The 12657-nt window shown below is 42.4% G+C and overlaps 2 protein-coding genes across 5 annotated transcripts in view; both read left to right on the top strand.

Annotated features, from left to right (window-relative positions):
• Positions 1-6049, top strand: part of HSPB11 (heat shock protein family B (small) member 11) — a 49276-nt gene extending 43227 nt beyond the window's left edge. Inside the window, exon 7 of the transcript XR_004325031.1 lies at positions 5645-6049. The gene's annotated coding sequence lies outside the window, so the exon portion shown is untranslated. The remainder of the gene's footprint in view (positions 1-5644) is intronic.
• Positions 6050-7011: 962 nt separating this feature from the next.
• The window catches only part of YIPF1 (Yip1 domain family member 1), a 28742-nt gene continuing 23096 nt past the window's right edge, over positions 7012-12657 (top strand). For 2 of the 4 annotated variants that reach the window (XM_014555443.2, XM_014555442.2), the window contains exons 1-5: positions 7012-7159; positions 7442-7513; positions 7635-7705; positions 7891-7970; positions 11814-11977. In XM_014555443.2, coding sequence (XP_014410929.1) covers positions 7940-7970; positions 11814-11977 — 195 coding nt within the window. In that variant the 5' untranslated portion in view covers positions 7012-7159; positions 7442-7513; positions 7635-7705; positions 7891-7939. The remainder of the gene's footprint in view (positions 7160-7441; positions 7514-7634; positions 7706-7890; positions 7971-11813; positions 11978-12657) is intronic. The other 2 variants (XM_032494325.1, XM_014555445.2) reach the window with 2 other exon arrangements.

The following is a 12657-nucleotide window of genomic DNA, read 5'->3' as shown; positions in this document are numbered from 1 at the left end:
TGAAGTTTCTCCTTCTGATAAGTTTTTAAAAATAAAGACTTTAAAAGATCACACCTAAAAGGACTCTGGGGCTCCTTAGAAAGGCTCTGTTACAAGTGAACACTAATGTTAATTATTCTTTTAATAATGTAAGTTGTTCTTTAACTATGAAAGATGTTTTTCCCACTCACAGCTTCTAGCTGGTGGTTGAGTGTTTATGGAGGCAGAGCCCTCCCCAGAGGACTTGGGTCTGGAAGCTCCCCAGGCAGAGACAGAGCTGGGGACATCCCCAAGGAAATTTGGGACTGCGCCTCCCTTAGCACTAGGGGTAGAGTGATAAATACAACACTCTCTGCTCTCAGTGGGGTGTAGTGTAGAGTGGGGAAGAGACAAGTAAACAGAAAATTACCATTTAGTATGTTAAACACAGAGACAGAGGATGAGTGGGGGCCATGGGAGCATGGAGAAAGGGCAGCTGATTCTGTTTAGAGAGGTCAAGAGGACATCCCCAAGGAAGTGATGTCTGTGCTGAAACCAGAAAGACAGAAGAGCAAGCAGTAAATCAGGCAAGTGGGGACAGTGGTCCTGGTGGAAGGAACCACACGTCCAAAGAACTACTATCCAGAGATAGTAAGGCTCAGCTGGAGAAACTGAAAAAATCATAGAAGCTCAGAGCTGGAAAGAGGTTTAGAAAACATCTAAAACCACTTTCTTTTTTAAGCCGGAAAACTGAAATCCAGAGAGTGGAAGTAGCCTCAGGCCAGTTCTGTTAATAATCTCTAAGGAGTTAATTCACAAAGCTTTAAAGTGCACCCCCTTCCCCAAGGCATTTACATACCTGTGTGTTCGGATAGAGGGAAGGATGACATGAAAGTAGCTGCCACCTTCAAAAAGGTGTCAGTCGTGGCCTCTAGCACACTGACCTTATTTAGAGAAAGAAAAAACAGCTCCAAAAGATGTTCTGTTTCTGAGCATCTCAATGTAAATGCCGCCTGCTGGGTCTGCAAAGGACAAGCACCTGTCTCTTCAAGCTGTAATAACCCCTTGTGTATATATGCCAGGTACAAAGCAATCCTAGATCCCTCGTTTCACTTGTTTTTTCTTATTGTCATCTGTTTGTTTTAAGTAGGCTTTTTCCCCCCAAGCAGTTTTAGGTTCACAGCCAAATTAAGCAAAAAGTACAGGGAGTTCCCATGTACCTCCTGCCCCAACACATGCACAGCCTCCCACACTATCCGTATCCCACCAGAGTGGTGCATTTGTTACAACTGATGAACCTGCATTAACAAATCATTGTCACTAAAATTCCATAGCTTACATAGAGTTCAGTCTTGGTATTATACAATCTGTGGGTTTTGACAAATCTGTAAGGTATGCGTCCACCATTATGGTATCTTAAAGGATAGTCTTGCCCTAAAATCCTCTGTGCGCCACCTGTTCATCCCTCCCTCTCCCCTGGTAACCATTCATCTTTTTGATATTTCCATAGTTTTACCTTTTCAGAGTATCATACAGTTGGAATCATACAGTATGTAGCCATTTCAGATTGGCTTCTTTCACTTAGTAATACACATTTAAGAAACCTCCATGTCTTCTCATGAACTGATAGCTTATTTCTTTTTAGCATTGAATAATATTCCATTGTCTGGATGTACCATAGTTTATTTATCTATTCACTTACATCTTGGTTGCTTCCAAATTTTGGCAGTTACGAATAAAGCTGCTGCTATAGACTCAATGTTTGTGTCCCCCCCAAATTCATATGTTGAAACATAATCCCTAAGGATGGTATTTGGAAGTGAGGTCTTCGTGTGGTGATTAGGTAGTTAGGGTGGAGCCCTAATGAATAGGATTAGTGCCCTTATAAGAGAGACCCCAGAGAGAGCCCTTACCCCTTCACTGTGTCAGGATGCAACAAGATGGCTATCTAGACACTAGGAAGTGAACACTTACTAGACACTGAACCTACTGGTACCTTGATCTTGGACTTCCCCGCCTCCGAAACTGTGAGAAGTAAATTTCTGTTGTTTATAATCTAGCCAGTCTATGGTATTCTGTTATATTCTGCAGCCTGAATGGACTAAGACAGCTGCCATAAACATCTGTGTTTTTTCATGGACTTAAGTTTTCAACCCATTTGAGTAAATACCAAGGAACACAATTACTGGATCTTATGTTAAGAGTATGATTAGTGTTGTAAGAAATTGCCAAATTATCTTCCAAACTGGATGCACCATTTTATATTTCCACCATCAAGGAATAAGAGTTCCTGTTGTTCCACGTCCTCACCAGTGTTTGATATAGTCTGTGTTCTGAATTTTGGCCATTTGAAGAGGTATGTAGTGGTATCTCATTTGTTTTAATTTGCAGTTCCCTAATGACATATGTTGTTGAGCATCTTTTTTATATTTATTTGCCATCTGTATATTTTCTTTGGTGAAATGTCTGTTCCAATCTTTTGCTCATTTTAAAATCAGATTGTTCGTTTTTTCGTTATTGAGTTTTAAGAGCTCTTTGTTTACTTTAGACAATAGTTCTCCATCAGCTATGTCTTTTGCAAAATATTTTCTCCCGGTCTGTAGCTTGTCTTCTCGGTCTCTTGACCATGTTTTTTTCAGAGCAGAAGTTTTTAATTTTAATGAAGTCCAACTTAACTCTTTTTTCATGAATTGTGACTTTGGTGTTTTATCTAAAAGTCATCACCAAATTCAAGGTTATCTAGCTTTTCTCCTAGATTGTCACTGGGTCTCTGGGGGGAAAATATATACCTATATCCATATGTAAGTTTATTATACATTTTACTGCTATACAGAGTATGCAGTAAACAATTTACAAGAGTAGTAAAATACCCAATATTCCTTATTGCTAATTCCACATAGCCAGTTGATTCTTACAGGATGCTTTCACTGATTTTTGCCAAACTCTTGCTTCTGTAGCTCACCTATGTTTGCAATTGCTGAACAGGACAGTTTGGACATGAATGTTGGTTAATAATTTTCCTTTAAGTTAAGGAGGAAGATGAAAGTGAAAAAAATGAAGATATATGTCAAAATTTCACTATTTGTTCATGATGTGAGGAACTTGTTTTTGAATACTGAAAGAATACTGCCTCAATTTTTTGTGTTATTCACAATACTACAACTATAGTCATAACACATACTTTTATATTTAATCTGCACTTTAATATTTTCTTCATTATTTTCTTAAACCTAGATCAGGGGTCAGCAAACCATGGCTTATGAGCCAAATCTGGCCCTCTGCCTATTTTTGTAAATAAAGTTTTATTGGACCACAGACCATTCATTTATACATTTGCCTATGTCTGCTTTTGTACTACAACAGCAGAGTTGAGTAGTTGCAACAGACTGTGTGGTCCACACAGCTAAAAATATTTACTATTCTGGCCTTTATAGAAAAAGATTGTCCGCCTCAGTCCAGACAGCAAACAAAGCAAAAACATCAACCCTAGACATGTAGCATTTTCTAATTTCTGTGTTGTAAATAATTCCAAATTGCTGATTTTAAGCTACCAAAGTGATGTCACTGTGTTTGTGGAGTTGGGAAGAGGCCCTCAGAAGCACACTGTGTGTGTAAAAACAGGCATCATCTCAAGAGCACAGATGATAGTGAAATGTAGGGAAATATTGAGGAAGTGATGTTTTGAATATGATTACCTCTATTGTTAATATAAGTTATTTAATTGTTAATAAAATTTACATAATTGTAAATTGATATAATTTAATTTTTAATAATGGTTAGGTTTCAATAACTGGCTCACAGAATTCCTGAAAATTTGACAACCAGCTCTCATTGAGCATATTCTAGCACACCACTGGCCTGGCTCCACTCACTGAATGACCAAAGCCGAATCACTTAACCTCTTTCTACCAGACAGGGCATGAACAGAATGCAGGCCGAGCTAAGGGAAAGGGCCCGACGTCACACTTCTCAACCTTGTATTCCCAAATACCTGTAACTGCTGAGTATCTGAGACTAGCCCACTGAGTTTTCAAAGTCTTTGAAGCCTCCTGTTTTGTCTTTTAAAATGTATGTGGTTTGCCTACAAATTTTATAATTTTTGCAGGATATGGCATACATGAATTTTGTGTCCTGTTTGTTGCAGGATGGCTCTGGCCCCACATTTGGGTTTCAAACAACCTTAGCCCTTAACACTAGCAGACACATTAAGAAAAAAAAAAAAGGAAAAGAGGCTTGTTTGTTAGAGACTCCAAAAGAAAAAGAGTAAAGCAGTACCTACTGCCCATCCCTCATTTGCAACCCCCGGAGCCAGTGAGATGCTCCCACAGCACCAACAGCCTTCTCCCTAGGATGGGTGTCACTCGGGAGTGTTGGAGACACTTTCTGGAGCGCGGCTTAGCTGTGTGGTTGCCAGCTTTCCTCTCTGCAGAAAGCCAGAGGACTCCAGCAGAATCACATGCAGCATCTATCCAAGGCTCATGCTTTTCAGACTGTCCCCTTCACCCCCCACCCCACCCCATCCCTGTCCATCAAAGCAAGGCTTGCTCCTTGGCTTCCCCTCCCTCCTCATTCTTCCCCCATTCTCTCTAGGTGGGGTGGGGTGGGTTCTATCTCTCATCAGCTCATTTCCCCCCACGGCAGTAGAGGTCTAATTAGTATCATCAGATGGACTCACCTTCCCTTCTATATTTGGCAGATAAGTTAAGGAAACCTGAACATTTGAGCTCAGAGTTTTTCAACCTTGATAGCACTGACGTTTTGGACTAGATAATTCTTTGTTTTGAGGAGCTATCTTGCATGTTGTTGGGACTTTCTTTTTATTTTTTTTTTTAACATTTTAAAAACAATTATTTGTCTTTATTTTATTTTTATTTGTTTATTTTTATGACAGTACTGGGGATTGAGCCCAGGACCTGGTGCACACTAAGCATGTTCTCTACCACTGAGCTATTCCCCTACCCCTATTTTGCATGTTGTAGGAAGTTTAGAAGCTCCCCGGCCCATAGTGTCCCACAAGTTGTGACAATCAAAAATGTCTTCAGGCATTGCCAAGTATCCCCTGGGAGCAAAATAGTCCCCTGTTGAGAATCACTGTTTTAGTTAGACCAGTATAGTTATCTTTGATTCTTGTCTCATTTTGAGCCAAAACTTACATATCATTATAATTAATATATCAGTATAACTTTCAGTTCTGTTTCGAAGAGGAGAAATATATAGTCTGGGTGTTATCACCTCCCCCCAACACCTACACACTTATCACTAGCAATGGGGTTGTTGTTGCCATCTGATTGATGAGCAGTCCAGTTCCAAAATCCATCCTGGGGGCTACTTTCTGGGACTATTCTTGGTACCAACATGCCTTAGTGTGGGTTCCTCACCTCATGTGAGTACTTTATTGGCAAGTGTGAGTTCAAGGATCAGGAGTGAAGGATGGGAGCTGTAAAGCAGGGAAGGAAGGAGAGCCATTGCAAGGATGCACTATCAAATTGACTACTTCCAAAGGCATTTGGTTGTTTGATCCTGCAAGACAGTTTGAAAGCTGTAAGAAATACCTGAGGAGAGTCTATCTGAGGGGAAAAAGAGAGAAGCAGGTATTCATCAGTTGTTGACTCTATTGGTCAAAGATTTGTCCCATGAGGCATTAACTGCTCCCCACTTCTGCATTTCTGGGTTGCACCTGCCCCAGTGCTGAACCATCCCAGCAGTCCCATGATCCCAAGGAATCAAGACACAAACCCTGATGCAGAAAGTGAGAAGCCTGAGGTATGGACTTGAGGTGAAGCTCACCTAGGTTATACCTGCTGAAGCCAGAATAAGATGAGTGGTGGTGAAAAAAGTGGCAGGTGAAGCGAAGAGGATCTGACATCGGACATAAGAAGTGGTTAATACACTAGTACACCTGAATTTGTGAGTTGCAATTCATTCCTGGTACATGTTTAACCAAAGTACCCTGCACATACACTAAATTAAGCTTTCTGTTTATAAAATGGGGATAATCACCTCAAGTTTGCTAGATTGTTCTGAGAATTAGAGATTTTGCATGTATAAAGCCTGATTACGATTTCCATTCAATAAATACACTCTGTGTGTATGTGTGTGCGTGTGTGTATAATTATGAGTCAGATGTAAGTCATTCCAATTGTCTATAAGGGTCCCATTGTGGTGAGGCCAAAGTCACAGGTTCCACCTTGGGTGGGCAGTGAATTTGGCTTATGCTGCTTAAACAGCCAGAACTTGATCACTGTACTGATAAGCCTTCAGTGAGCAACTATTGTGGGCCCAGCCCTGGGCGGCCCTATTCCTGATCCGTCTCCTCGGAAGCACTCACAGGCCTGCAAAGATGAGCAAACAATACGATGTTAGCACAGGAGACTACAAGAGTAAAGGGAGTCCTGGGAGGCGAAGGGAGGCTTTCCCTACGAGGAGGAAATGGTACTGAAATCTCGGAGGATGTGTAGATGTTAACCAAGCAAAGACTGGAGGCAGGGCAAAACGTTTCTCATCAGGTCACACAGTGCAACGGCACCCTTGTTTACTGAGCCCCTGCTGTAGTCAAGGTGGCACAGGGAGGAAGTCAATGCCTACCCGCCCCTCACCGCCCCAAGGGCATAAAGAAGCCCGTAGTGGGAGTGAAGGAACAAATTACCAGACTTACGGGGGTGTCCCTACTAACAGATAGCATCATTCACAAACTCAGAAAATTACTGATTGGTTCACTCCTTCTCTGGTTAATTAAATTTTAATGGCCAAAAATGAATGAAATTGATGACTTTTTTTTTCCTTTTCACAATCCTCTTTCGTTACGCTATTTTATATTTCAATAACAAAAGGTATAAACAAACTCTCTAGAGAATTCTCTGCGCCCCACCCACCGGAGAAAGGCGAGAAAAGGCAGACCCTCTCTGCGTCCCCGCCGCTCCACCGGGCGGCGCCTGTCTCTTTAAGAGCCGGAGCCTCGCCCTCCGGAGGGGCGGCGTAGGGAGCGAGCTCCGGATGCCGCTGCCCGCTGAGGTCCCCGGAAGCAGCATCTCTGGGAGCCGCTGTCTCTTTAAGGAGGCGGGGCTCTGCCCGGAGGAGGTGGTGAAGTTCTGCCCCCCGGATCTCCGGTTTCCGGCAACTCGTCCGGACCAGAACCTGCGTGGAGAACCTGAGGCCCGAGGCCTCCCGGGACCGGACCGACTGGACGCCGAGCCCCCGCGAGGTGAGGCAGCTGGGTCTGCGAGGTCGGCCCGGGACTGAGGGAGCCCGGGATTTCCTGGCACTCGGCCGCTGCAGCCCAGCTTCTCCTAAAACACTGCCTCCGCTTCTTGGGCAGCTCTTTCCTAGACCATTCTGGGCTCAGGGTGCCCCAAGGCTGCAGGGTCCCTATCACTCCAGCGCCTACTGAACTGCTTGGCTGTACACTAAGCGCCTTACACTCACTGTCTCATTTAATGGCACCCAACACCATGTGAGTAGGTGCGAGTATGAACCCATTTTACAGATAAGGAAACTGAGGCCCTGAGGAGCTCATAGGCACACAGCGAGAAGCAGCAGAATCGGGAGTCACACCCAGGTCTGTCTGACCCCAGAGCCTGTGCCCTTAACCACTGGCTAGGCTGAACTGCCTTTGCTATTCACTGCCCTCAGCCACCTCTCAACCCCCAGCCTCTCCTTCCCTGTCCTTCCATCGCCAGGCTACATTTGGCCCTTAAACAGTCGCACAGTGAGTGAGCTTGGATGGAACCAATGGACACCCACCCCTCAGGTTAGTTTCTTTATGACAGTTTTCATGATATCTGATGTTAAATGGTTATCTTTATATAAATGTATCAAATCCCACTAAAAAAAGGAGGCAAGGGAAAGCAGTACCATTTTAAATGCTGAAATAAGATTTGTTTGCAGATATTTGGTTATGGTATCCAATGAAGTTTATTTGTTTTTCCTTTCTAGACCTTTGCAAATTTTCTTCCTGATAATTGGGAGAAGACCCATTGGCTGAATGGCAGCTGTAGATGACTTACAGTTTGAAGGTACATCAGTTGGGTGCCCACCTTTTATGATCAATATTTCTGCAGTCACAGCAACAGATATCCATTGCTGTACTGGCACATACATTAAAGAAGATTGTTTTGGACGTCTTGGTAAAGGAATGTTTGCCGGACTCAGGTTATTCCATGTGTCCACATCAGCTGTTCTTTCTTGCCAAATAGCCCGTCCTAAGATTGGTAACAACATAAATTTAATGTAGTGATTACAGAAGATGTTTATAGAGTTCCTGCTTTAGTTCAGCACATTTATTGAGCACTTATTTTGTGTTTAGAACTCTACTAGACACAGGAGATAAAAAGATAAAGGAGAAGTTTTTTACACAGCTGGAGTAGATAAAAGTGTGAAAGGATAATTATGATGAAATGTGATCAGGTCATTCCTTCACTGATTCAATAGGTATCCCATGGTGACCATGAACCAGGCAGTTGTTCTAGTTATCAGGGTAGAAGAGTGAACAGTCAGTTTCTTCCCTTATGAAGCTCTCAGTCTAGTGAGGGAGACATTCGTTTGTTAAATGATCACTTAAATATATGTCTACAAACTATGAAAGTGCTGGCAGAAAAGTTGGTAACTTATAACCCAGAGCCTGACCTAGACTAAGGACTGATGAATGCTCATTTGTCTTGTAAACACATGCATTGCCCTTACTAAATGAGTGATAGGGACCCTGTTCTAAGTGCTTTTACAAATATTAACTCATTTAATCCTTATGTCAGCTTTATGAAATAGTTATTTTATTCTATTTTACCAATCAGGAAACTGAGGCACAGAAAAGTTAAGTCATTTGCCTAAAGGTTATAATAAGTGGTAAAGCAGGATTTGAACTCAGGCATCCTACGTTCACAACCTACAGTATCTTAATATTATCTAAGGAAGAGATATGATGTTTAAAGAGAAATCCACTTCACCAGCAAATACTGTCAGCTCCAGCTTCAGAATACATCCAGCATCTGATCACTTCTCACCACATCTACCACTTTCCCACCATGCTCAAGGTCACCATCACCTCATGTCTGAATTATAGCCCTGACCTTCCTTCTGGTCTTCCTGCATCCACTCTTGCCCCCGCTACAGTCTGTATTTTGCAACCAGAGTAGTCTTTTAAAACTATAAGATCATGTCATTCGTTCAAAACCTTCGAGTGGCTCACATCTCACTAGGAGTGAAAGGCAGAGCCCTTTTGGGGTGTAGGAAGCCTTACATGACCCAGCCCTCCACTGCCTCTGCTTTTATCTGCTACTGTAGCCCTTCCTCTCCACCTGTCCACATGGACCTCATCACTGTCCCTTCTAGACACCAGGTACTCGAAGCTTAGAGCTTTTGTGCCATGCTTCTGTTTGGGACATCTTACTCCAGATAACCACATGGCTTGTTCCTTCTCTCTGTTCAAATCTCACTTCATTCCAGAGGCCTTCCTAGGTCATCCTATCTAGGAGTACAGTGCAAGAAAGTTCGAGTGTAGAGAACAGCACGTGCCGAGTACCTGAGGAGGGAGGAAGTTCGTTTCATTTTTTTCCCAAGGAATTAAAAGAAGGCCTGTGTACCAGAGCACAGATGGTGGGGGAGGCTGTCACAAGGTGAGATTAGAGAGGAGGCAGGAGCCAAATCACACAGGAATTTATAAACTGTGTGAAGAGACTTTGCTCTCTAGAAAAGAACACAGGATGCTGTGGGGGTCATAGAAGGCTTCTCCGAGGAAGAATGGTAGTGTTAGATGAAAAAGTGGAGGGACTCTGCAGGTGGGAGACATTGTGTCAGGAAAGGAACAACATAGGATATGCCAGGATATAGAAGCAGATAATGTTGGTGACAGAAATAAGAAACGCACCAATCTTGCCCTCAAGGAGCTGAGATGGACAAGAATAACTCATATAGAGCAGAATGTGTGAACAGTCATCCTGTGAGAGGTACACACGTTCTACATTACAATCAAACTATGCCATCTGATGTTCCTCAAACCCAGGACACGTCTTCTGTCTTCTGGGTCTTGCTCATCCCATTACCTTTGCATGAAATGTGATCCCCACTGCTTCTGGCCATCCTTCTCATCTTCTCAGCATCTCCAAGTAGCCTTTCCTAATCCTGTCAACTAGATGAGTTATCATCCTGCTTGAACCTCTTTGGACCTGGTGCCTCTAAAGTGACACTCTCTGTTCCTCCTTCTGGAATACCCTTCTCCCTGGTAAAATACTGCTTTTTAAATATGAGACAAGTATATCATCCTTGGCCTGATTCCCCAGGCAAAGCTATAGCCATTCTTTTTAAATGTCAGTGTCCTATCTAGTCAATAAATTATAGCAATAACAATATTTATTATTATCTCATATCACTCTCAGAATCTCTTTGTGGGATAAGTATTATCTATATTTTATAGCTGAAACAGAGACTCAGAGATATGGAGTAATTTGCCCAAGGTCATGGAGTGCTAGAGTCTTATCTTAAAGGCCCATCTCACTCCAGAGCCTCATGCTGCTTTAACAACCAAAACATTGGAGACTGAATGAAGCTTGAGTAATTGCTACATATCAGCCACCTCATTAATTTCAGTCACTTTAGTTCTCTCCACAAAACCATGTGCAGGGCTGAAAGGCAATCCAGGAGCCCCATCCTGCTGCCATGCTTGCAGTGTAATAACAGCGTCCTGCTGTTACCCTTCCTTAGTCCTGCCAAATTCCAGAGCTGCCCTGAATTTTATCTCAGAGCAACTAAATAAAGCTTGTTAGGATGCCCAGAGACAGGAATTCACAGTCATTCCCTGTGGACATGCCTAGGTGAGGTTCTTTTGGAGAGCAGTTTAGCAATATGGCTCCAGAGCCTTAAAAATGATTTGCACCCTGTGACCTAGTGATCGCATGGATAGTGTTCATGCTAAGGCAATAACCCAAAAAGCTGCCTCTACACAGATATGCCTCACAGTGTTCTTTGTACTAAGGAAAAGTGAGCAACACCCCAAACATCCAGTAACAGTGGAATAATTGTGTTAACTTACGGTGGTGTCTCTGTCCTACTCTCCCTATCCCCAGCCATAGGACTATTGTGTAGCCACGTAACAATCATTGTAAAGACTAATATAATATGAAAAAATTCTTATATAATCCCCAGTAGACAAAGCAGGATACAAAATTGTTTACATGGTACTATCACATCTTCAATCAGTACTTGGCACATTGTAGGCATACAGTGAATTCTTGTTAAATGAATAAATGACCATCACTGGTATGAATCTTACTATATAGAAAAAAAGAAATATACCAAAAGTTAACAGTGTTTGCCTTTATGTGGGTGGGACTGAGAGTGATTTTTCAGTCTGTGGTTTCTACTTTCATTTTCATCCCCATATTCTCTATAGTGATTACATGGGGCTTATTGGAAAAAATAACTTCCATTAAATTTTTTTGAACTTGATTCAAAGAAGAGGAGGTTAGATTGGTTACTTGCTATGGGCCAGGCACTCTGCTAAGGACTTTACTTAGGTAATAATATTCCTAACCTTCCCAAAATTCCTTAAAATAAATATTATTCTCTCCATTGTGAAGATTAGAACACTGAAGCTTATAGAGCTTAAGTTACACACTCAAGCTTGAATACTTAGTAAGTAACTGAGCCAGGACTAAAATCCAGGTCTGACTTCAAATCCTGTTGTCTTCATACTCGTTTTTCTATGTCAGCTTGATTTTTAGATGATATTTTTTTAGAGCCTTTCGCCATTTGTCTCATAGGGTCTGCAGCCAGCTGAGACTGTAACAGCTTGTCTCTAAATTAAAAGTAGACCATTTCCAGTGTGGATAAGGTCCCTGATGCCCTTGTGCTCTAACTGGTTTCAGAATTTGGTGATGCAACCACTTCTCTAGCAGCAAACCCAGATGCCACTACAATAAGCATCGAGGATCCTGGTGAAACCCCAAAACATCAGCCAGGACCCCCAAGAGGCTCAGGGAGAGAAGAGGATGATGAGTTACTAGGAAATGATGACTCTGACAAAACTGAGGTTTGAACTTGCCTTTGAAATTGTTTTCTTTTAACTTTTAACAAACCTTGTTCATGCATTTATTCACTGTCTCCTGTGTGCCAGGTAGAGTGCCAAGCAGTGACAACACAAAGGTAAATCATGTGTGGCCTCTGTCTTGGGGGAGAAACAGGCAACAAACGGACTGTTGTTATCCAAGGGGAGCACACTGGGATTGTGGGAGCAGAGGAACGGGTGGTAAAGTCACAGAGACAGGAAAGAACATGGTACAGACAGCACATCTCCCATCTTCATATACATTGGGAGCAAAATATAGGTGGAGACAGGAAATGAGGCTTACAAATAGGCAAGGACTCAACCCAATGAGTATGAATTGTATTCTGAAAACTATTGGGAGCCATTGAAATATTTTAAACAATATGGCCAGATATGTGTAAAGATGTTTAAGATATAGTGGCCCTGTGGAGTGTAAATTGGAGGGAGATGGACTGGAGGCCAGAAGACCAGGTAGGAGACTGCTGAAGTGGTCTAGACTAGAAGGGATGAAGCCTGAAGTAGAGCTGAACACAAGTGTTTAGGGGATGGGCTGAGTAGGACTTGGTGGTAAGGGGGTGAAGGAGGGAGAGGGGAAATTCTATACAGAGATCTAGGTTTCTGCATCTGATTGCATTTTGAATATCAGAGCTGTTTTTGATCACAAA

The sequence above is a fragment of the Camelus ferus genome, chromosome 13 (assembly GCF_009834535.1).
Source record: "Camelus ferus isolate YT-003-E chromosome 13, BCGSAC_Cfer_1.0, whole genome shotgun sequence".
In the NCBI taxonomy this organism is placed as follows: Eukaryota; Metazoa; Chordata; class Mammalia; order Artiodactyla; family Camelidae; genus Camelus; species Camelus ferus.
The sequence above is the reverse complement of the archived record's forward strand: the minus strand, read 5'-3'. Positions and strand labels throughout refer to the sequence as shown.